This window comes from Python bivittatus, unplaced genomic scaffold, assembly GCF_059951505.1.
Source record: "Python bivittatus isolate LINGU-HERP-01145 unplaced genomic scaffold, Pbiv_v1 ctg000670_np1212, whole genome shotgun sequence".
NCBI classification, from domain to species: Eukaryota; Metazoa; Chordata; class Lepidosauria; order Squamata; family Pythonidae; genus Python; species Python bivittatus.
In genome coordinates this window covers 8,215,043-8,241,209 of record NW_028277094.1, presented here as the reverse complement: position 1 = coordinate 8,241,209, position 26,167 = coordinate 8,215,043, and the positions used below count along the sequence as shown (strand labels likewise).

At 40.8% G+C, this 26,167-nt stretch overlaps 1 protein-coding gene across 2 annotated transcripts in view; it reads right to left on the bottom strand.

Annotated features, from left to right (window-relative positions):
* The window catches only part of IL1RAPL2 (interleukin 1 receptor accessory protein like 2), a 359,966-nt gene that overhangs the window by 7,042 nt on the left and 326,757 nt on the right, over nucleotides 1–26,167 (bottom strand). For both annotated transcript variants that reach the window (XM_088151668.1, XM_088151669.1), the window contains exons 11-14: nucleotides 11,704–11,833; nucleotides 8,469–8,614; nucleotides 4,137–4,280; nucleotides 1,460–1,630 (exon numbers count right to left, since the gene is read on the bottom strand). In XM_088151668.1, coding sequence (XP_088007794.1) covers nucleotides 1,460–1,630; nucleotides 4,137–4,280; nucleotides 8,469–8,614; nucleotides 11,704–11,833 — 591 coding nt within the window. The remainder of the gene's footprint in view (nucleotides 1–1,459; nucleotides 1,631–4,136; nucleotides 4,281–8,468; nucleotides 8,615–11,703; nucleotides 11,834–26,167) is intronic.

Sequence of the window (26,167 nt, the reverse complement as noted above, 5' to 3'; positions counted from 1 at the left end):
CTGTGATAAAAAAAAAAGCCAATGTGCCAGGTAGCATTGCATATTATTTTTGATGATGCTTAATGACTCTCTGAAATTATGATGATGAAGATTTGCTGGAGCGTCTGAGTGACAGATGGACAGAAAAGAAAATGCAATCCTGACTTTTGAGGCACCTGTGAGGAAGCTGATTCATCTAAAGCATTTGTTCTCTTCTCTTTCCCTGTATTGACTTAAAAGTCTTTGATTCTGCTCTCTTCTTTTAAAACCAAGCTTGGAGCAATACCAGCTGTGCATAAAATTAAAAAAACCCCACACAGCTCCTAACAGCTGTATATGCTGTACAGTTATACCTGATTATTTGCTTTAATTTTGATTTGTTGATGACTACGTGGAACTACAGAGCTACTCTGAGTGAAAATATTAACAGATGAATCTTGCCCTGCATGTCTGCAATCAAACAATGTGTTTCATACATTGGGCTAGCCATAATATGGTTTGTTGGGTTTGGCATAGTATTTTTACCTACTAGGTTTTGTAAATCTGGTCTATGGGTTGGTTCAATGTGTGAATCCAGCCAATTAATAAATCATCTTTAAGCAAACCATAAACCTAGTTATGCTATTGTTAAAGTCATGTGCTTGCATCATCAAGATGCTAGGAGGAAACTTCACTGAAGTCAAGGTCATTTGAACCCCCCCCCTTTTTTTTTGCAATGGAAAAACCAAAAGGCCATGCTTTGCAACAGAGATATTCTACTACCCATATTCTCAACATTTCCTTATATAACTTTGTTGGAGCATCTGAATATCTGCAGGCAGGATGACCATTCCTAGGAGAGATGAACCAATAATATGATTTTTGCAGAAGTAAAAAAAAGAAAAACAACAACAAACAAAAGTAGTATCCTGTGTGTACTTTTCAAGACTTAGAGAAAGTGACTTTCATGTGTCAGCTTACTGGAAGCCTTGAGAAGGAGAATTCTGCCCATTCCTGCAACATGGTTACGGAATGAATACTAAAAAATATGTAAATGAAAAAATAACAAACAGCAGCTCTTATTTACTAAGTTATTTGATTTATATCCCACCTTTATTTTGGACTACTCAAGGCCTCCTATTTTGCCCAGAACAACAACCCCATGATGTTGGTTGGGCTGAGAGACAGCGACTGGCTCAATGGCCAAAGGAGACATAAATTATGATTGACATCCTGTGGTGAGTTCCAACTAACTCTAAACAAATAGTGTTCAGGATGCTGTATGAACCCAATCACTATCTTTTCCTGAATATCCTTCTTTACAAAGTGGCTCTTCTCGGACCCTGAGTTTAGATATAGCTTTGCCTCAGTGTTCCCAGTTCTTTATTGGTTTTGTGAAGCACCTTGCTATAAATGGGGGGAAAAAACCCTTAAGACAGATGCACTTTCTTAGCAGCATCAGGAAGCTGTTGTCTCAAACCCCAAGTGGATCAGTACTTACTCCCAGTAGGGATCAGGTCCCGGTCTGGAATGAAGAGCTTATATCCATACTGTTTCTCCAGAACATCTGGCAAGATTTCAAGGGCAAATTGTTCTTCCTCCCTGTTGTCACAGTCTAATGTGTCGGGATCAACTTTTGTGTAAGACAGATAGGCATCATATTCCTTGTTGTCTGTAAATAAAACCACAAATCTCATGAGGAGAAGGAAGAAAAGATCTCCCCAGTGATTAAAGCAGTTTGCACATGTGCGTGTGCCTGAATGGCTACATTGTCCAGCTACTGTAATTGGTAGTTCAATATGCTGGGTCAAGCAGTGTTTCGTAAGCACTGATATATAGAAGTATCTGGGATGCAGAACCAGTGATACACCTGAGTAGTCTTGGTATATAATTCAACCGCCTGGCTGAAGAAAGGGTTGGGATTCTAGTAATTGGCTGGCAATCTACTGAAGAATCCCAATATCCACTATCCTTGAACTTAATCATGGAAGAAATGTGGATATAAATAAAATTAAGGAATGATAAAATAGAATTTTACCTGCCAAAAGTTCACAAGAACATTAAAAAGCCCTTCCCAATTTTGTTGCTTTGTTTTGGAGGATCAAAGTGACAACACAGAGTTGAAAAATCAGGAGGGAACTGAAACCACCTTTTCTGACAGACGCATTTTATTAAACAGCATCAGCTTTCATGTGCTGCAGGTCACTTCATCAGATGCATGGAGCAGCTCTGAAGACACATCTGAAGAAGTGAACTGTGTCCGTTGGAAAAGGTGCTACCAGATCCCTCCCAGTGTTTTGCTACAATAGATTAACACAGCTCTCCTCCTACGATGTCAACAAAGGGTTGAGTAGCCCTTATAACTGGGTTTTCATTACAAACATAACAAGCAAAACAATATTCCTAAAACACTTCATTATCCCTATTAATGGTATGGATAACCTGGTATATTCAGTCTGAATGCTTAACGTGTACCTTTCAGGTATTAATTTATCACGGCCCATTTTAATACACAGACATCAACTTTTATATCATTTCCTAGAACTGTCAGTCTATTGGGGGAAGAAGAGGTCATGACTGAAGGCTTTCAGAATTATTTTTCAATCTCCTGTGACTTCCAGAAAATGAAAAATCAAACTGCTAATGTAGTGAAGACAAAAGTACAGCCTGCTTATAAAGCCTCAATTTTTGACAGACAGCAAACACTGTGTGCATGTAAGAAACCACTGAAAATGAATTCAAACAATCACTTGTTTTTCGACTCAAGAAAGGCTAAATAGCCAATCGGAATCAGGTTTGTTCTTTCACGCTCTTCAAATTATGGCAATTTCCTTAATTTTCACGAAGGACATCTGGCTGCGAATGATGAGATCTGGGGAAGGTGCAGACATTTATTTTCTCATTGGGAGAACTGACTTTTTTCCACTTCTGAAGACCAAAGTTGCACATATAAGAGCTTACTGGTTCTAGGACATCAATATGAGGACAAAGGTGTGTGATGAATGGGGTAAGGCAGAGTTCCTCACAGTTTAGTTAGCAGAAGAAATTTGGTTTTTTAAGCCCCAGAAAACATCCAAGTCTTTCACCTTCCTGCCTGACAATGGACAACAGGCCGCAGCTAGATGAAAAAAATTCCAAATCAAAGCAAAACGTATTTGGCAGGGGGGACCTTCTGCACTGAATGGTGCCAATCCCAGCCCTGCTGCTTTTCATTCTGTGGAAATAAGGCAATGGAAGTCCTGAATTCCTGCATTTTACCAGAGATGTCAAAATCTGGTAGGCTTTATGATTCTTCTCCAACTCTGGTATTTGCTTAAGCCAAGAAACCCTCCAACCCTCCCATAAAACCTCATTTTTACTGACTCCTCTAGATATTGACAACACACTGTGTTGAAATGAAATGGAGAGCATATACATTTAAGAATTAGTCAGTCAATCAATTCATGTCTGTAGGTGCCTGAGCAATTTCTGGCACCCCCAAATGAAATTTAAAAAGATCCAATAATAAATAATAGTTTTTAAATGGCTGCAATCTTGTGAGACTATCAAAAGCTTGTGAAAATCTTCCTTCTTACTACATTTCAAGGTAGAATCACCAGACTTGCAGCTTTGGGAGTTCTTGTAAGATAGCTGACACTTTTTTTTGTTTTGCCCTGGGGAGGGAATCTAAGCCCCCCCCTCCAAAAACTTTTTGCTTATCTCTGACCTATCCAAGTCTCAGTTTACCAATTGATCTTCAAAAGTCCTTCATCTTCATCTCCCATCTTCCTTTTACTGGGTTGGGCTGCTCTGGCCATAGTAAGAGATGGTAATGAGGAAAGAAATGCAAGGAAATACTTTTTCCAAAAGCATATCATCCTAAAAAAATGCTGTTATTAATTCCTTTTCTTTTTTGCCCAGATCCCCTTTATTTCAGTAAGACTCCTAAAGTTCAGTAGACAGTTTTGGATTACGGTTCTCCAAAGCTTGTATGGGGAAGAAAAACTATGGTCCTTCAAATATTGCTCAGCTACAGCATTCCAGCAAGATCTGAAGAGTGACAGGTTTTCTCCAGCTCTGTCTTAATACCGTTTACATCAGTTTCCCTTATTTCAGATTATGCTTTCAGTGGCTGTCATGGATATCGTGGACATTTGATTGCAGCAACATTTATACTAGCTATTTAGAAATCTACTCACCATCCATTGCTTCATCGCCTCCAAACATCTGTCTGTAGCATAGCATCAGCTCTATATTGTAGCACTTATAGATAGTTACAAGTATAACCAGTAAGAGAAATATAGCTCCCAAACCTCCAGCAAGTTCGATTCTGGAGATCAGATCTAGAGTAAGACAAGAATAAGTTAGAAAATGTAATGTAGCAGATCATTACTCAGTGGATCTGGTCTGGGCTCAGAACTTAGGATCAGGCATAGTTGATATTTGGATGAGAGTACTAGGGGATTCCAAGATTGTAGGCCAGGCTGGGAAACTGAAAATAAAATCCTAGAAGAAGACAATGGCCAACTACTCCAGCATGAAGTCCATGGATATATCCACAAAGTTACCAAGAATCAACCTTGACTCAAAGGAAGGTTTACCTGGAAACTCAGAGGGTCTTGTTTTATTTGACTTATAGATTCCTGGCCCAAAGTCCTCCATCAGAAGGAAGTATAATCACATAATATTCAATCAGAATTTCTTCCTGATTTAGCTTTGACTTCAAATACCAGCCAGAAAGCACTTTTTCTGAAAAGTGCTGAAGTTTGAACTTTGGCAAATCCATGGTGGGAGAATCTAACAAATAAATAAATGACACAAATTCCATAATGATGTGATGATGCATGTGATATCCCTTGCCTCTCCATGCCCCCCTTCCTCACTCTTCACTTTACCACATTTCCTTTTTGTGGCAAAGACAGAAAGAAAAAAAGAAATCTGATGGTCGGTGTGTGAGTGGTGGAGGAGCAAAGTGGCTCTCCTTTTGGGTGGTGCAGGATGATGGGAAGAAGCCAAGATACTGCTGTGCCTTTACTTCTGGATGGGGAGTAGGGATCCCAGAGTTGGGGGGCCAAACAAGGCAGAAGTTCAGGGGAGACTGTCTTGTTCTGCAGCTACAGCAGAAATTCCATGCAATTCTTCTTATACTATTTTGTCTGCTTGAAAGCTGAGATGATGAACCTCTGGAGTTAATTAGTCCAACTTCACTGGCCCTGTGGGGAACATGCAAGGGTAATCTTGGATGGACACACCACTTGCACTGAAAGATCCATGGAAAGCCATAGGTTGGATGCTGGAATGTGCAATCCACAAGACTCACCCAGTTGACCCTAAATTCCGCAGACAATCTCAATTTGCATAGTATCTTCCTTACGTTATCTGCCATATTGCATTCCATCAGCTTCCCCCTGCTGCAGTATGGTCTCGTTGTCGCAATGCAGGGCAGCAAAACACAGTGTCAGTCCAGTTGCAGAAGCAAAGGAGCTGCAGTCTCTCCCTCCACCCCACCCCACCCCTTGATCATTTTCACACTCTTTTGAGTTCCTTTGAAGAATCACAAGTAGTAGATGGACCACAGGGAACTGTCATAAAATGTTTTTCAAAACTCCCCAGTTCAGCAGAAAGGGGGATTATGGAAATGTTCTCAACACCATCCCCCCAATTTAGCTCACTTCTTGTTTCCAGCACCCAACTGCTGAAAGTCAGTATGATTCATGATAACCATAACTCAGTGCCAATGGGAGACACTCATTAACAGACTGACATATCATTTGAGACCCAGCATCATAACCAGGGACTCTTAACCTTGCTTTCCAGTTCATCCACCCATTAAAAACCACAAGAAGCCAATCTAATACTATGAGACATCGAGAAGATGTATTAATTTATACTCTATCTCAGCACAGATATTTATTGCCATGATAAATAAGCAATGTGAGAGGCATAAAACTCAGGCACTATCAAGAATAAAAAGGGGAAATATAATGCTTCCCCAAACTTGGATGACATGATGAGTTTATATATCATCAACATCACTTTGAACTTTACAAAGGCAGGCAGCTGTTGAAGTTCACGGGTCAACTTTTCTTCTTGAAAGCCTTTTGGTTCCTGCAATTTATGGCTGGAAATCATTTGCTTCTTTCCTTCCAAATGTCATGGAATAAGGTGTACATTCAGGTCAATAAAAGTGATGTTTGGAAGAACAGTCAAAGATTCAACCCAGTGCCTATTGTCTGACCTAAAGCTTCTTGAGATCCCTGGATGATATCAGACAAGTCATGGTTAACCTATAGGAACTTGTTGCCAGCAGATATAACTGTCACCTCCTGCTCTTTGAAGGTGTATCAGACATCTTTAGTTACAAACTGACCACTTATACAGAATGCGTGTCTCTTTGTCCAACCCATTGGTTCTCTCCAATGGTAGCCTAGAAGCTGACTGGTGTCTCTGCTTCTATAGCAGGGGTAGGCAACTAAGATTTGTAAGCCACCAATACTTTCAATATTTTAGAATACAGAATAGGCACTGTGTTGAGCATCTAATGTTTAGGATGCATGAGGTAGTTCCACTCTCCCCCACACCACCTGTCTTCCATGAAGCAAACACAAATTCTCCACCATAAGTGTTAAGGGGTCCCTCATGTCATCTTTCCTTTCAAGCCTCAAGATCTAGTTGGTCAGGAGCACAAAGCATAAAGCCGGCTCTGTTCTTGAACCGAACAACAAACAATTCTTCTTCTAAGATGTTCTTTTTATTAATCCTCTGTTGATTTTAGTTACACTGTCTTTTTTTTTACTTTCTCTCCTTTCTGCATTAGAGGAAAGGTGTCCTTAAGAGGCTAGCTATACATCACATGTGAGTTGGAACTGTGCAAAAAAGCAAAAAGAATGCAGATTGGAGAAGGGTTTACGAGGGAAAGAGTTAAATATCCCTTTGCACCCTACCATAGCTTCTCCATTGTAAATTTTCCCCTCATAAATTGCTTTTCATGCAACTCCTGGGCTCAGTCCAGGACATGTGTTTGCATGCTAACATGCACTTAATTCCAAGCACTCTTTTTTCTTTCTTATCTACCGACAGTCAACCCAATTTCCTTGTATGGATTGAAGAAAAACGAAGATGCTAACAACACTGTGATTTTGCACTCAGCGTGTTCTCTGTGAAAGAAAGCATGTTCGGACAGCATGGAAGTAGAGGAGAAATCATTTTTATAAATTGACCAGGCCAGTAAAAACAAAAACAAAAACAAAAACCTCAAAAAAGCCTGTGAAAGATACTAAGAAGAAAATCTATGGTGGGAAGGACATATCCAACCATTTGGTTTAATATAAAGGAAGAATTTGGAAGCAAGGGGACCATCTCCATGGTTCTTCAACGATCCGGTTTGTCATTGTTTAACTGTCGCTTGCAAAATAAACCCTAATTGGTTGAGGGCAAACAACAGGCTAAGTCATCCAACCATTATGCCAAAACAAACAAACAAACTACCTTATGGGTTAGGGTAATGTGTGAACTCAGAACTAGCATAGCAAAGAAGGATGAAAATGCTCCTGTTCTGAGTAAGCCTTCTGATAGCAAGGAAGCAACTGTTTGGTTCAGCTAGTCAGCACTGATCAATCTTACTGAGTAATGCCACCGAAGAGCTCCCAATCTTTTCAAAATGCATGCGTGGATGGGTGGGCCGTTTCAAAACAGATGCATAGGGTAGCTTTCAAGATACACAGTGCAACCCGGACCAGCCACATCAGCATTTTTAAGCATCAGCAAAACCAGGTTGTTGCTCAAAATAAGTATTTTCAGAAGCTCAGCAACAGCCATACGATCCAGTGTACTGGCTTTTAGTCTGAGCCTATTCCACTGAGAGGAAAAGCATGATGTGTCTCGCAGAGACCCAGCCTTTGTCGTTAGATTCTATTAATTGAAATATGTGGAAATTCTGCTTGTGGAGGATATTGGAGTTGAAAATCATGAAAGAGGAGATTTAAGGTGAGCCTATATTCCTGGGTGTTGTAGGGGTGCGCAACTTCTATTGGCTTGACCCCTGGCACCAGAATGTATATGGCTTGTGGAAATAGGTGGAGGATTTCGGTATTTTAAGGAGTTAACCAAGGAGTGCCTTAGGTATATGTAAGACTTCAGGCACCCACTTTGCCCTTTCATTTCCCACCGCCCAATCCCAAAAATAGAAAAAAACAGGAGTCCACATTTTTGCCTTTACCCCTTCATGGGTTTCCAGAAGAATCTTAGTCACCATTTTCATGCCTTGCTTAAAGATTTCTTACATTACCCTCAACCACCTTTGCAAATGAACAGTGATGATAGGAACTGTAGTCCCAAATTCTTGAAAACTGGGTGGAGAACACCAGGAAGAATAACTAAACCCCAGGGACTTCACTACATATCATTTCTTAGCCCATTCAATTCTGGAAGGAATATAATACATATATTTGCAGGATGGGAAAAATAACCCCCTTCATTTCTTCTGAATGCACAGCTGCGCTGACATAGATGAGAATGAAAAAAAAGAATACCTCGCTTCCGCAGAATGATGCTCGCCTGTTTCTTCCCATTTCTGTTTTCAACGTGGCATGTGTAATTGGCTAGGTCTGCTTCTTTCACAATGTCAAAGATTAATGTTAACTCCACAATTTTTTCTCCAAGGTGCTCTTTGAGGAGCCTAAAAGGAAAAAGAAAAATATTGGGTGGTTTGTCAGGCGTAAGGAGTCCAAAGATAGATGGGATCCCTTCCCAAAGACTCAGTAGCCTCTGGGGATTTCATTCTAACAACTTTCCACAACCTGATGCTCCAGTCATCCCATTTAGCAGATATCAAATTGGGAAAAGGTTGCATTACAAACAAAGGAGTCCATAGGATCCAACACTTCCATCAAAATGGTGAGAGCAGCTGAGTTGTAAGCTCCGCCCCTTTTATGGGGGAGGTGTGACATCCCAGGGCATGTATGAAAGGAGTGGAACTTGTGTCACCCCAGCAGTGTGGTGTTTTTATCCTCTGACCCCATCAATTAGGAGACAATTGCAAAAACATTTCTTTTTATTAGCTTTTAGTGGGAGAAGTAAAGTAGGAGCTTAAGTGGACTATAACTCAGTGATAAGACATCTGCTTTACAGACAGAAGAGTCTCTGTTCAGCAACATATGAAGTCAAAAATCATAGTTTATTAAACACAAGGTCTGTTTCTACCAAGACCTAATCAACCATATAATGGCTTAGCAGAAGATATGAACCCACCTAATATGTATGACATGTGTAAGAGAGAAACACAGCCATTAAACCCCTTTCTTTGGTTCCCACCCATTGTAATGGACAGAGGGAATAACCTTGAGGAACAGGAGGAAGAGCCGCAACCAAGACAACGGTCAGATAAAAGAAATTTGAGTCCAGGGCAGAAATGTAATTTGAGAAATTTGACCCTCCCTAGTGCTCATGAAGATAAATGGTGGGAAGGAGAAGCATATTCAGACTTGCAAGATTCTGTTACTGTAACCTTACAATAAAAGAAGTATTAGCACTGATAACTCTGGTTTCCTAGTCTGGTCTATCTTGAAGGGCTGATACCCATACAGCAAAACACAGATAATGAGATCTGGATTCAGATGTAATTAGCAACAACAGTGCATTAGGTTAGAATCTACTTTAAACTTTCAACTGTTAGGTCAACCTCTCCCTCTCTAAGTCAGGCAGAGATTTTTGTATACCTTGTTTGGCTTTTAACCATAAGCCTCACTGTTTCTAACACGTCAGCTAACATAAGTGACGAGTGTTTGTTTGTTTTTTTGGGTACTTCTTCCTGTAATTCCTCACACCCTTTGGAGACTTCAAGGACCTCTAATTAACTTGGGTGAGTTAGAGTAGTAAGAGGTCAAACTGGCGAAAACAATAGGTTTAATTTAAACTGCCTCCACTTTCACCCTTAACACACCTAATCCAAATCAAGTTTCTATCTTAAAAATAATAAATAGACAGCAGGGTCTGTAGAAAAGTGGAGTGTGTGTATATTTGTGCAGTGGGCATGGCAATCTTAATAGAACGGGCAGCCCTTTGGATAGATTTGTACACTGTTTTATAAACTTGGCAGGAAAAATTTGCAGATGAGAGAGTGATTTAGGCAGGGTAGACTCCAAACAAGAACCTCAAGTTACAGCATTACAATACATTGCAGATTCTTTTCGCCAGTAGAGTGCAGACACAATTCATAACCCTCCGGCCAGAACGAAAGACTCTTTATTATCTGTGTGTGTTTAAGAAAGTCAAATCAATCTATACCATGTTTTCATTGCCAATCTTAAAAACCCACCTGGAAAGAATGTTTAATTTAGCAGATCATCCAGAGTCCTAACCATGATGGGGAGACCACATCAAAAGGACCCTCTGTTAAACCTCCACTCTTTAACAACCACCACCCAAAAGCTTTCCATGTATGCATGAAAAAAGAAGGCACCGCTTAGAGGTAACTTTAATCCTGGAAACCGAATTTCTAAGAGGTTGCACTCAGCAAGCCCTCCAGGCTCATTTTAGAACATTGTTTAAGATGTTCAAAATCGAAAATAAATCTATATACATGGAATGCTGGTGCATCCTGAAGGAAATGGCCATCTTCTACAGCCACCGTTAGTTCCCTCTGTCGCTCCCACTGCCCACATCAGGTGAGTTCTACAACCGCTCAGGCCATGGCAGTAAAGAGCTCACAACGATTCTTATCAAATGAAAGACATTCATCACCCACTGTAATGGTATGGGATAACAGTACTTTGAGAGAAGTACTTTGAGACTTGAAAGATTGTTGTCAGCCCTTTGAAGTAGCCCAGACAGGAAACACCAACCATGAGTGCTAACACACCCTTAATTGTAAGGTTACAGTGACAGAACCTTGCAAGCCTGAAAGCACTTCTCCCCTCCTTTACTTTTACTTTCCAGAAAACTAAGGAGGGTCCCTTCTGAGAGGCTTCCCACACCCCCTTTCCTTCTGTGGGCTGAGATACCTTTTATGTGACAGTTGCCTAAGCTGCGGCTCTTCCTCCTGTCTCCCAAGGTCATTCCCACATACCATTAAACCATTGAGCATTCTCAGGTACCCTCTAAATAGCACCCCTGATAGAATTTGTCTTCTTGTCCTGGGGACACCATTGCTAAAGAAGATGATGCCCGAGAGTTCAGAGGTCATAGATGTTTCATTTCTCTCCCAGGAAGCAATCCATATTTTGGACAAGGATAGCCAAAATTCAAGACTGTTACCCAAGAATTGCATCAGATTTGGGTACTTTGAATTTAGTTTTGGTCTAAATGCTAAACAAGTCCTTAAAATCTTTAAGTGAGAAGACAGACAGAGATTGGCAGCAGCAAAGTGACTCTTCCTATTAATTGGAAAAGCTAGATTTCCCCCCAAATAATTAAATTCTAAAATAAAAGGGTTGCATTGAGTTCACTGAGAATATAGAGACTGACAAGGATTTTTTTAAAAACCAAACTTTCCTCTTTGGATGGTAAATAAATATCTTCCTCTTTTAGTTAAATAAATATAATTTGGAAACACAAATAGGTTCTGCCTATGTACATGTTTTGCAAAAACTACAAGGATGAACAGTTCAAATGGACACTGGAAGCAAACCAGCTTCCAAACAAGGAAATAATTTGCATCTCAGAATAACGGGCCTGCAAAGTTCACCTTCTGGAAATAGAATGGATTTTTTTCCTTTGTTTTCTACATTACAAGGGAGGGGTGAAAATACAAGCAATATAGTTATGTACCTGATTTCACCTTCTTTAATATGATTTTCGAGTTCTTCAATAAATTTCTCTCCTCGTGTCCAGTAGATCATGGGGCCTGATTCACCGCTGAAGCCAAAAAATGCTTTGCAGGCAACGTTGAGTGGCTGACCTGGAAAGCAACACGAGAGGAAAATGACAGTGATGGTTTGTGGCAAGAGAACATAACAGCAGACAGTTTGCTTCTTAAAATTTATAGTTTGGATTTATTTTTCACTAAGAGATAGCCCTGAAGGACTGTCTTGAGTGGATTGGGAATAACCAGAGTGACTCGCTGCAAATGAATTTGTTATGTGAAAATATTGGGACACACATCCCAATTGAATAGGTTTTGGTCTCTTGAAGTGCAACTGGGCAAGCCTTGACTAATAAGAAATCTTCAAGGCTTTGGCTAGAAGCTTCTCCCAGCCCTGATCTGGGTGCCCAGAATTAATCTGCACGTGGGAATCCATATAGACCTATGCACACCTATGCTTGCGACCAGTATGGATCTCTTTCACTTTCATGCTTCTTCTGATGCCAAGAATGATCACAACTGTGATTCTGAACTTCTATTTCCAGGGGGGTGTAAGAAGGCACTGGCAAGAAGCTGTGAAAGAGAGGTGGATCAAACCTAATTCTCCAGGTTTCCATCAAGGAATAATGTTCATCTGAGGATTTTAATTTTTGCTCTCCTTTTTTTAAAGGATCAAACTCTTGCATGCAATTCCATAAATACTATAGCACAATGTCGCTCAGGATCTTTCTAGGCAAAGCTGAAACTCCCAAAGCTGCAAGAATTGCTCAAATCTTTGCGGGGTAGTTCCAAATCCTTACTAAAAGTTACTGCAGGATTATGATTTTTAATGTGATAGAATGGGAGCTTCATTAAGTCAAGATGGTAGTTGTGACTGTAGGATCAAAGCCTTGCCCCTTTTTAATAAGCCTGCAATGCATCACACTCCTGGTGCAGTCTCCAGCACATCATTAAAAGCCAAATACTGTTGCAAAACTCTAATACAAGATATATGTGGGAAAAGGCTATTTTAGGAAGACTTTTTTGAAAATTGCAATCCTTTGGCTACTTCCATGGGAATAAATTTACCTTATGGAATCGAACATTCCATGTTTCTATAAAGATCTGTGCACACACCTAAACATACAGCAATTCGTCTGACTTTAATGGGAAAAGGCACTTACCACAATGTGAGAAAGAGTTTTTAAAACTTATTTAAAGAGTTTTGGTCAATCAGAACTAACAGCATCTGCCCTTTACGTGGCCCGCCCTGCTGCGCTGTAAGTACTGGTTGAACAGCTGGGGCTACATGTTTTCTATTCAGTGACCCAGCAAGATTTCTTTTTGAAACTACAGAAATAAATGAGAGGAAATGAAAAATACTCCAGAGAGACATCTAATTTCTATAAATGCTAAGCAAATTTCCTGAAGAGATTCACATGGTTAGAAGAAATAACAAACAGAGAGATACAGAGATATAGTATCAATAAAATAACAAAGTGAAAAACCAAAGCACTGTGGGCATACTTCTGTCTGTACATTAGGAAGATAAACTTGCACCATGGAGCTCAAATTCCCTTCCTTAAACTGTTATTAGAAGCTGAATTTAAGAGGAAAGTGATCTCATCCTATCCATACTTATTCATTGGTAAGCACTGCTGATTTTAAATGAGCTTACTTCTGAGCAAACCTGGCTGAAAACATGCCATCTCCTGATTGATGATGCTTGTGTAAGGCATAATTTTGGAGTTGGGGTTGGTACGGGAGGAGGAAGAAGCTTGGATTCAAGGTCACTTTTCTTTTTGGGCCAATGATATATTTGGAATGTTGAAACCCTGATGAAATGCCCACCATAATGGGACAATTTGTCCATTCCCAGAATGACAGCCACAGTGGATGTGACCAGCCAGAAAACATCCATGATCGTACCCCCAATATTTCTCTACCCCCATGCTTTGGAGAAAACATGCTTTGGTAGCCAGGAGCGACTGGTCTTTGAATAAATCCTATTCCTACTGCAGAAACTGAATAATCTTTCCAAGTCTCTGAAAGTGCAAATTTGAAGGGACAACCAAAACTGAAGAAGTGCATTTATTAAAGGACAAATTAAAGGACTGAAAATGAAAATGGCACTATATTCTAAGAGAGCTCCTGATTCTCAAAGTCTCTAAACAAGGTCAGTTCATCAACTGCAGATTCTTAGTTACTATTTTCAATATTTTGACATGCTTGGTAATTAATTTTCCTCGGCCAGACCAAAGCTGGGGAGCCACATCACATCTGTCCCAAATTTCCATGCAGCAGTGTGCAAAAAGGAAGTGGACTTCTCGTTGTTTGTACGAAAAAGTAAGCTTGCTCCTGTAGGGTAAAGACACTCCCAAGTCAAGCTTGACACCCATTGACTGCATGGACAGACCCATGCATCTGGGCAGGAGTGCCACAGTGGTCTGGAACTGCCTTTTTCACGATGTTTTTTCAACTTCCCCTCCTCACCTGGAATTTTCTGGTGATCTGCCATCCAAGTACTAACAGATTCAATCCTGTTTAGCTTCTGAATCCAGTCAAGGCTGCTTGCTACCTGCTGAAACTCATTCCCGTAGGGTTACTCCGACAGATAATGATGTGACAGAGAAAACAGGTTCTAAAGCAGGAAACCCCAATGTTACCAGCTACCTCTCATTGCCATGTCTATTTCTGCAACAGATGGGAATATCACGGCCATCCCTGTCATCCATTCCAATACTTCAGACGGACGACGTGGATGTCAATGACATTCCCATCCGTTGCAGAATGCCTTAGCGTTAGGATGAGAGGGGGCGGATATGCTTCTGGCTACTCAAGCATGGAAGGAAGAGGACTTCCTAGAAGAGTAATTTTATTTAGTATCCAGCCAAGAGGAAGAAAAAGTCAAACACATACATGACACACCGTTGTTTCAAAGTGGGTTCCATCAGGGACAGTTTGAAAACTGAAAACGCTGCTTCTCCAAAGGTTCTCCATCCAGGCTTTTGGGATGTCAAGCCGTCCAAGGTTTCTGATGCAGCTTAATTGCATTTTGTATTAGAGAAAAATCTTCCAGCACTCTAGTTTTTAATTACTTTTCTTTCAATCTCTTGTCCCTCTCCTGGTTTGTCTAATTAAGCATCAGAGGCCTATGGTTAAACAAGTCCTCTGCTAAACAGGATCCTCTCAATTTATAAAGCAGGGGCAGATATTTAACACCAGAGGGTGCCCTTGCAATCTGAGAACAAAGTGGACTTCGATTTTTTTAGTCCAAAGTGCTGAGCCAAAGTCTATTCCTATGGATTGCATCTTTACTCAGTGACTTCAGAGCTGAATGCCAGAGTTAACTGTTAATTAGAGACTGAGACATGGTGGTCGTTTTGTGTGTGTTGGGGGGAAGCACGCTATGCAAATTCTCAAATCTACACAAACAACCCACTTATTTAGCCCAGTCTTATCTGGAATTGAAGCAACTGCCCCGGTCAACTGACCCCACTTCCACCCTGTGTCTGTTTATTGGCTGAGTTCACATATTCTCGGATCCGTCTTCTAGATTTGTACAATGCTGAGAAACAGGGTAAGTTCACCACAACTTAACCGTACGGCTCCCAAAGTTGTTCTGAGTCGGGCAGCTTATAAATGTGATTTATATATAAATCACCCTACTCATGAGGCCACCACAGATTAGGCAACATTAACATTAGCCAAACTTAGTGTGTTGTACGAATATAGCTCCTAGAGCTTTTAAATAGCCTTATTAAACATGTGTGTGAATGTATAAAGGAATGTAGACCCAAACTTGGGGATAAGGGAGGAATGAGCAAGCTGCTAAGGGGGACTTAACAAGAGATTATAAGTCCTAAGAAAGAGGGACATTGAGAAACAATCTCAAAGGAACCCTTCCTTGATTTTGTTTTGTCATAAGATGGGGCAGAAAGAAACTTTGAGAGGCTTTCAAGATTCTATTATTCTAGCAAGTTATTCTTGCTACAATAAACAGCATTCCTGAAATCTCTGCCATGGCAGTTTTTTTGACCTGGCCTACCTTGAAGGGCTGGCAGAATGGGGCCACTGGTGAGTCAGCTGACTCTCCTCGTTCCTAAGACTGGCATCTCTAGGAATTCCTGTCTCCATCTTCTCAGTAGTTTTCTTCCTCAGTGAAATTACATGGGGTGGGGGGCAGAAAGGGGCAGGTGGGGTTGGTGAGCCTCCTGGGTCTGTCTATGGAGGTGGCTGACCACAATCTGCACGTTGACCACGTTCACATGACACATTAAGGCAGATACTGGTTTGCTTGAGACACTGTGTCATGTCAATCAGCCAACGACAGTTTAAGCACCCATGGGTTGGGATATCATGCGAACACTGCCGTGGAGTGGCAGGTGGGGTTGGGCTTGCAATTTGCTTCTGGTTCCCATCGATGAGGTTCACATCGAAAGAATGACTGCAGATGGCTTATGTAATACCCACTGCTAAAAGCAAAATATCTTCTGAGATAGCGCCAGCAGCTTCCATGTTTTAATAGCTGCGACAAAAATAATCTGTTTAACTTGCCACCCAATTAATTGGATGGCACCTGTTAATCAAGCAAACGTTCCCCCCCCCCATTGATTAAACTAACCGATCAATCAGCCAAATGTTGTAGCTCTGATTATTGTAGTCTGGAGAATAAGACACACGTCTGGGGTATAGAAGGTCTCTAGTTCACTTGTATGGCTGGGAATATTCTGAAATTCTGGAGAGGTGCCAGCAATCTGGGTGTAAATAATCCAGAGTATATTCCATGTAAGCAAAAGGTAGAACAAAATAATACTGCAAGGTTCTGATCCTTCCAGGCTCTATCTGAAGGTTTCACAATGCTTCCCCGACTTTCTCAGAAAGCAGATCCAGAGCGGGGTGGAGATGAGGCCAAAAGAGGCCTCAGCTAAAGTCAGACATTCTTAATGTGTGTACCCTTCACACATGAGGAAAAAGAGTGAGACAAACATGGTAGTATTGCTGTCACACTTCTCTCAATACCACTAAAACTAGAAGCAAGAGCAAACAGGACTTCAAAGATGCGAATCTCTGCAGAGGATTTATTGCAAGGAAGCCATTATGAAAGAATTCTAGCAACTGCTAGGTCTCAAATGCAAGCCCTATTTATAAGAAAATCAGTGCACCTTTTTTTCCTGCCTGTGTAATGCAATGGGCTTGAGGCCCCTCTTTTTTGGGAAGGAGGGATGGGACCCACCTCCCCCTTTTTTTAGTCTGGATTCTAGGTGTTTGCTTCTTGCTCTGAGATTGCTGCCTTCATTTCCTGCATCCAGAATCCACTTCTACATCCAGAATCCATTTTATTCATGAAGTCTACCTCCATGGGATAGAACCCTTGGAAAATCAGGGGAAAACCTCCATAGGAGAAAGCAGCGCTCTGCTGCTCAGAGTCATCCTCTACACATGCAAGTTGATGAAGACAATGAGGTAGAATCCTTGCCCACCCCCCTTCTTCTTGTGTGCAGAATTTGCACCTGTTAAAAAAGAAATCCAGAATATGCCTGATGTCTTATCAGAAACCACATAATGGAGTTCGATGTTAATGAGGGACAGGTATGATCTAGCTTTTCTCTGCTCCAAGAAATATTCTCTGCCACGGAATATTCAACTGAAAATACTGTATTTCAAAATGCAAATTAATGAAACAAAGAGGCCAGATTCACACAGCTATACCGACTGTGCTAATAAAGCCAGCTTAATACGAAAGGGACTTATCCCTCTGCCTTCCGGCCTTATTAAATCAGTTTAACTGCACTTCAGAATATTTCTACTCAACGGCTCTTATTTCTCCCTTAAGCTCAGGCACACTATTGTTGCAAAGTAGCCACTAAAAATGAGTTTGCATTTCAAACATCAAATGAGCTAGCATGCTGCAAACTGAGCTTTCGGCTGCTAGAATGACAAAGGCAAACCTGTCAGTATATAAAGGGGATTAATTTACAAAGCTGCACGTTTGCTTGCATATTCTTCTCATTCCCTACAAAGCAGTTATTTTTGTAATGGTAAGAAAAGGAATGCAGAAGCATTCGGCAAGAGAAAGTAAATGCAGAATAACTAGGATGAGCTCGTCCTCTTTTAACCTGTACCATCTGGTAACACATTCACATTTTCCCGACAGAGCTCATAAGGAGCTTTCTGCATTTTCTTTCCTGTTTGCTTAAAACAAGTGGTCTGCAGCAAAGCAGGGAATGTTATGGGAAGCTCCACCCTACAATGAAGTCAATGCACAAGCCCATCCTCTGTGTGCCAGTGTCACGACACCACTGCAGGTAGGGAGATGTGTGGTGACTACTGCACATGCCGAGATACCATAAAAGCGCATCTTGTTCTTTGCTTGCTGGCAAAAAACAGGCCAGGCAGGGGACTCGTTTTCTGCCAGTAATTGTAATCGCCAGCCAAAAGCAGACTGGCTACAGCCAGCCACCCCTAATGTGGTTTTTTGCCAGCAGCAATGAATAATTAAAGTGTCATTTTTAATTTTTCTGCCCTCTGCTTGTATTTTGTTTTAATTTTTTCTGGGAATCAAGTTATGTCAACTGACTTCACTGTTTATATTGGAGGTGGCCTGGAACACAACTTTGCTGAAAATCAATTTGCAAAGGACTACCTTTATGCTTCCCTAAAAATTGTGATAATAAGATGATTGAGAAAATCAACAAACAACCAAACAATCTTCATTGAAGTAGGAGAAATTGTCCAGAAAAGCATTTCCTTCCTTCCTTCCTTCCTTCCTTCCTTCCTTCCTTCCTTCCTTCCTTCCTTCCTTCCTTCCTTCCTTCCTTCCTTCCTTCCTTCCTTCCTTCCTTCCTTCCTTCCTTCCTTCCTCATTGTTGCTGTAAACATTCCCAATAGTGGGAAACCACTATTTTCAGAAGTTGTATGTGTTTACTGCCCTCACTTTCAAGGAGGTGGGTGAAAAAAAAGTTCTCAGAAATTTTCTTAGAAAAATCCCCTCTGATCAATCTGTTTGGCTTGACAAACACCAACACCCAGATCAAACGGGAAATATTTATGAGAACTTCTTGAAGTGCGGAAGGATCTGTTAACTTTATAAGCAATAACCAACTTCTCAGCACAATGGTGAGAAAGGAAAGCATTTTCCTTCAAGCTTTGATCTGTCTGAGCAGAAGCAATAATAATACAGCTTACCTAATGTCGACATTTGCTGCCCCACAGCTGACAGCCTTTATAGAGACTTGCATGCCAGTGTCTGGACTGAGTCAATGGGGTTTTTGCTTTTGACAGAGGCTTCTGAGATAGCATGGAATCCTGGAAACTTGACTGGGAAATTATTTGTTGTAAGCTGCCTAGCTTCATAAATGCCAATCTTCCTTTCTCTCTGGCCTTAGATTCCCAAAAGATGCCTCTCATTTGAGAGGGAATCATTTCAAGCACACCCCAGGCCCCAAAACACATGAATAAAAAGTTGTATTTCAAGCAGCCTTTCACTTTAATTAAGTTGTCAAGATGGCCCAGTATCACAGCAGACTCAGGAGGTCACAGCAGAGATGAATCCACACTTGAATTGGCTGAAAGTGAGGATAATCAGTGCAGGAGCATCCATTGCAGCAGAGTCACAGCGGGTAATTTGGGGGGGTGGGGAGGGGGAAGGAAAGAAGGAAGGAAGAAATCAGTGTCAAGCCTCAGCAACCATTGCCGAATTGCTTCCATGCCTAGTCACCACGCTGAGCTCAGTCCCCTCACTTTGCTTGCTGAGGGCCCCAATTTCATCTCCTGGGAAAGATCCCTGTCTGGAATTCCTTTCAGGTATTCCTGTTCTGCTTCTCCTTGCAAAGAAGCCCAAAGCAGAAGGGGCAAAGTGCCTCCAAGCTGCAGCTTATACTTCACCGTCATCTGCACTTGCTCTGAGAGCTGTACGGTTGCTTCCCAGAGGGATAAATCTTTCTTTTCACTGCATCCTGCATTCGGCATGGAAGCCAATGGCCCAAGAAATCTCTCTCTTTCTGTGCGGGTATGGGAATGATGGAGTAACTCTTGGGGAAGTATTTTAATGCGCATTTTCATACACACCCAAACACCTCCTTTGTTACCCACCAGGCTGCCTGTCCTATCGGAACTGGAAAAAAAACAGCTGGTCTGGTACAAGGCAAAGCAAATTCCTGGTTATTCGCAATAGTGTCCTTCAGCCTCACAAAGAACACAGGCCATGGTGAGACCATCTGGGGGCGTAGAATTCTTATCTTCAGGTAAATGGCAAAAATGCCTTCTGTGCTAGGCATTTTGTGAACAGGTGAGTGTCCCCTAATAGCCATTTTGCAAGCGTGCCCATCCAATTCTAAACATGCCTTGTTCCCTCAAGAGATGGCGTACCCTAGCTTTAATGGATTCGTTTTGCTGCCTTAAATGGAGAAAATGTCAGAGCATTTCTATGACTGAATCCTGGTTTGGAAGGAGACCTTTCCGTGTTGGACTGAGCACAACTGTATCTTCTCCTAAACGGCTGGATACATACCCTACTTATTCAGTAATGGCTTTCTTTTTCCAAACCTTATCCCACATCATCCCCTCACTGTGTTTCAAAAGCTTGCTGACAAAGGTTAGGTCAACTTGACTTGTATATTTAAATTTTCCAAAGCTTGGTCTTCAATGCCTGAAGCTCTCCTTTCAGCTGAAAAGAGGTAAGAGTAAGAAAGAAACCAAGGACCACAAAGTAAAGCATAAACAAATTATATTTTTTACTGCCTGTTGCAGGGAACTTTAGAAGAACTCTTGCCTCCATTTCTGAAACCCATCTCGCCTCTTTTATAGTCACCACTGGATGACTCTGACTAAGGCAATGGGTCCATGTCTCGCAAACACAGAATACTTGCTATCGTATATTAATGAGAGGTGTGTGCCTGTGTGTGGGTATACTGAATGCCAATTGCAAAGAATAGATTCTTTCTAAAGGAAAAGAACAGATAAAACATACTTTGCACAAGGCGTAGCATTCATACGTACGTCACATCTAAGAGGGACCGATTTGCACTGGTGGCTTTCTGGCTGGTGTGAAATATTTGCTTCGGCTGCAGATATTATATGGAAGTATTAGGGGATGAAAGCAAGAACAAAACTCCCCCCCCCAAAAAAAACAAATACACTGAAGGAGACAGTGCAAACAAGAGCAGAGGGGGGAAAAACCACAAGTCATTATTCATTAAGTATTTTTACACTGGCTGGCGCTGGGACTTTTTCAGCCTTACTAGGAGATTTTGGATATTAAAATTTTCTGCATGCCAAGTATGTGCTCTAGGGATTTTTATTTTTTAAAAAATCCCCCCTGAGCACATTTGGGCATTCCATTCCATTAGGCTACGTAATGAAAGGAATATAGGTGCCTGCTAGATCGGTATTCGTCTACCCCTGATTAAAAATGCAAAAACAGTACCTGTAAAAAAGGTACGCTGCTAAACGTTCTATGCAAACAATGGTAGCTCCATTTGAAAGCAGAGCTTGAACTGGGGAAATATGCCTGGAAAAGCTCTCCATCACTGAAACATACATGCCAAATAATTGAAAGTAGCATGGTTTGCATTGAAACACTAAAGTTCTTGGGCAATTTATATCAACAGTCAACATAAAGTAGGGGGATAGACACACAAAGCCTCTCTATGTTATGAAACATCACAAACAGAACTGGTGCTGACTTATCTTGGTGGACAAACAAAGCAAAGTAGAGCTCTCGGATCTCCACTACGATGAATGACATTTGATAAGAATGTAAGATAAAAAAAAAACCCAGTGTCAATTGGTATCAAGAGTCCAATTGTTAATCAAGCACTTCAGTATGACTTGACTTTGTATAAGGCAAGAATTTTTTGCCCCCAGCCCTAGCTAGAGATCTTGGGGGTGGAGGATGTGTTGAAACCACAGTTATCCACGTACAAAGGATATGCCTGATTGCTACATTTCCAACTCCTAGTTTTCCTCTCCACAGTCAGAGCTCTCTTTCTATCATCAGAGAGGAGAAAGGAAGAAAATCTTTTGGCCTCCACAGGAATTACAAGGCTTCGGCCTTCCTAGTTTTAAAAAGAAAAAAAAATCTGGATGATTTATCTCCTTGAAAGATGTGCAGGAAAAGAAAAACTTTGCTTTCTGAAATCCGACCCTCGCTCAAGAAGCAAATGCAGCTTTTTGGGGCTGATGGATAAACAACTGGAGAAATCTCACGGACCTTTGTTTTTCTACATGATAACTGCGGCGGGACTTTTATATGCTCAACGGTGGAAAGATTCAATATTACCTACAATGGAAAATGGGTGGTAAAGTTGATGGAGCTGGCTGAGATAGTGAAATTGACAGCTTTGATTAGAGAAAAGACACTGGATAATTTTAATGCTAATTGGAAGCCCCTTTTAGACTTTTTGTGGAAAACAGAAAAAAATGAAGTTATGATATATGGATTTGATGATTAGTAAAATTAATAGATTATAGAAAAAATGGATGTTAAGTTGAAATCTTAGTGTTTAATGCACGTTTTACTTATATCTGCTGTAAAAGAAGTTGGAAGTCATTTTTTTGGTATTTCTGCTTGTTCCTTTTTCTGCACTTTTGCTTACTTTCTTTCTCTTTATTCTTTCTCTTTATTCTCTTTCTTAATTATTAGCTCTTGTTGGTTTTTATCTTTCTGGTTTTTTAAATTTAATAAAGTTATTATAAAAAAAAGAGAGAGAAGGAAATGCTACTAGGGGTGAGTGGTTGGGAAGGGGAACACGTGCCACCAAATTCTCCTTCACCCTGCTTTCATTGATGTTCTACCTTTCATTCTGCCTTTTGTACCTCTATTTTTCATTCCATTTTGTACCTTTTGTACTCTTAAGCTTGAGCAATGTGACAATGTTAAAAAAAAAGAGAGAGTGATGGAAACGCTCATTTCTGCTCAGAGAGCAGACAGGGTTAAGGATCCTCTAGAAAACATGGGGAAATATTCTCCCAGCTTCTGCAAAAACCATAATGGCACAGTGACTTAAAAAAAAAAAAAACCCAAAATGCATTAATATGCTCTTGGTCAGCGTGCCTGTAAATACAATATCATTATCCTACATTCATGCAGGTATTCTTCAACACAGATCACATAGGACTGAGTTTTCTTCATTGGGGATGAGCCCCCTCCACTTCTCCATCAACGTCTCTTTGCAAAATCCGAGCTCCCTAAATCTCCCTAAATCTTACATGGGTTAACCAAAAAATTACCGAAGGATACAAATGATTAAATATAAGGTTTGATCACAAAGCATGATTTTGATTCAAAGATAATTAGTAAGGGAAGGGGAAATACATAAATGGAGGTAAAATAAGCATAAACCTAATCCAAATATTGTGAAGGAGTTCGTAAGGGCTAAATTGGGGCAATCAGGAACATAACTCTATAAAGTTTTCTGTCCCTTCTCTGCAGGGTTTCTGTATAGTTTGTACCTGTGTTGAAGTCGCTCTTGTTTTTTCACTGCAAAAATAAAATAGCTTCAACAGCCTGGAAGGGAGCATTGTGCAACTGTGCTCCTAGGCTACTTTACGGGCTTTTCATCTTAACTTAGATTCACATTCCTGAGGATGAAAGAGGGATCCTGGACAGTACTGTGGCCCTCTTCTTCAACCAATCAGTTCCCGATCCAGTCACATCTCCTTATTGGTGGAAAGGAAGATTAGGTGTGCAAATTTAAGGTATTCCCATTATGTGGTTAACTGGGGGGAACTAACTGGGACAGGAGAAATGAGAGATGGAAGAAAAACAAATTTCTCTACCTTAAGCTTCCTATTGATCTGCGGAAGACCCAGAGATGGGGAAAACATTGGAAGGTATTTTCTTAACAGGTTTAAAATCAGATGGCTATATTGCATATAAATACACCCATTTTAAAGTCAACCTGCAAAACGGAATTCACCTTGTTTGGACTGTTGTGTTTTTCTGCAGGAAGACTATCCAATTTATACTTACATCTATTTTCCATAGTGGCAAATGTGGAGGATGTTTGATTTCTACGTTCCAGAGAAGTTACACTGGACACTGCTGGCTGATAAAAAAGAGTGACGGGCCCCAACTTTCATGTGAATGCCATGGCAGAAACGGGCTCTTCCCTTGCTCATATTTGGGCTAGGGTTATCAAAATGGGATACTGCAGAAAAAGGATTAAATGCATGCTGGAGTCAATCTGAAAGCCAATTTGGAACAAGAGGTCTTAGAAATGCATAAAGCTGCAGGTAACTACACCACAGGATATAGCCCCCCCGTCGGTCAATATGATTCAAATGGAAAATTGAGTCATTTTCACTGCTGTTAAGCCCATTTTCTCCTCTTGTTTTGAATGCTACTTCTTGCTCCTTTTAATGCTCAGAGACAAGAGCTGTTTTGGAAACGCATCAAAGGTTCATCAGCAAGATGTACATCTTCATCTGTCATCTTCTGACCGTCTTCAATCCGTCATGTCATCTCCTTATTTTATTGGTAAATAGATAGAGTTTTGTTTTTGCATTGCATGGATACATTTTGGGATGTACACCCCCAGTCTGGGAATTATTTAAATGTATGAAGACGCCACCCTACTTTGCTCTTGTCCAAAAGCTAAGATACACTTTTATAATCACTTTCCTGTAAAATGGATGGCTTAAAACCCACAAAAGGAGAGAGGGAAGGAGAGAGGGAGGGAGGAGGAGAAAGAGAAGGGAAGGGAGGCTTTTTCTCCCCAAACAAGGCAGAAAATATCAACATACGTTTTTGCTTCTGCTGTAACTCTGGTTTTATAACGGTTAGAAGCTTGCATTTTTTGAAAGAGAGAGCCAATTCAAGATAACTGAGTCTGGACAAAGGGAGCCAGATGGCCTTGGTAAAACTGAGGAATAAGGTTACCCTACCTTTGAATTGTTTTGTCATTAGCCTCAGGATTAAAAAAATTGCTTTTTTTTTTTTAGAAAGCTCAGATGCTCAAAGAAACTTTTCAGCCCTGATACCATATTATCAGCCTTTTCTCCTTGAAAACTGCTGCCTCTGTAAAGGGATCTGATTATAATGAATTGCCTTCTTTCACATGATCCAGCTCTACTTAATGCTGTAGGAACATAAAAGGAGTGTGCATCTCGCAAAACGTAACATTCTCAGGCAACAGCTCTCCGCAATTTTAGTTAGGGCTTTCTCGTGCCAATCTGCAGTTGTTCAGGATTGAACTTGGGAATTTATACATGCAAGCAACTGATCAGCCATTTAGCTATTACAGTTTCTTTAAACCACCAATCCACCTAGACCTAGAGCCAGCTGGTGTAGTGGTTAAAGGCACCACGCTAGAAACCAGAAGACCATGAGTTCTAGTCCTGCCTTGGGCACGAAGCCAGCTGGGTGACCTTGGGCCAGTCATTCTCTCTCAGCCCTCAGAAGGAGGCAGTGGCAAACCTCTTCTGAACATCTTTCCAAGAAAACTGCAGGGACAAGTCCAGGCAGTCTCCAGGAGTCAACAGCGACTCAAACACACAAGCACACACACCACCTAGGCCAAAGAGCAAGCCACCTTTGGACTTTAAGCTTATGGGAAGCTCACACCACCTTTTATTATTTCATTATAAAATAATGAAAATAAATGGCAAGTTGTGCTGCTACAGTTTGGCAATTCAGTAAATGTTGGTAGTCCAATTCTGAAGGGCTTCAGGGCTTCAAAGAAGCAGCTAGGAGATTATAGCTTTCTTACTCCCTAAACCAATGTTTTTTAGTCTAGCTAATAATGGTTCTCCAGGATCCCAGGAACAGAATTGGAAGCATTATCTGTATTTATAGATAATATTATAACTAACCCCATGTATTCTAACTGTGGAGTCCTTATTGCTACACGATACTACTGATGAATTTAATTCTTACAGCAAAAATTAATTATTGCCTGACAGTGGTGAAGTTCATTGACTTTCTTGATGGATGAATGGCTCTGGAAAGTATGAGACATGGCAAAAATAATTAAATTAACATATTACATGAAACAAAACAAAAAATGATTGGCCTCATATAAAGGATTGTTTTGAACTTTATTAGCCTCCTTTGGCTCAGGGTGATGAATTGCATTGTAGACACTCTTCGAGGATGTTTCTTTTCTAATTCAATATTATCAATATTATCTCCGTATTTGTCTTCATCGTTAGGGTTATGAATTTGGGATGCCGCAGCTGACCACACTCAGCTCTAGTAGCTGCTTTTACTGAGAGCTTCTTTAAAAAACAAATAAATCTCCTTTCCTGTTAACTGAACATACACGCCACATATTTTTAAAGACAGGGCCAGGATGATGCATCCTATTTTGGTGGGGGAGATTTGTAGTCTCGCAAATGTGCATGATTAAAACTGCAAAATGGGATGGTGGAGGGGAGGTTGTCCCCGCTTGATGGAGCTGACCTTAGTCTTTCTGTCACTAAATCTCTCTAGAAGAGCAAGCACGACTC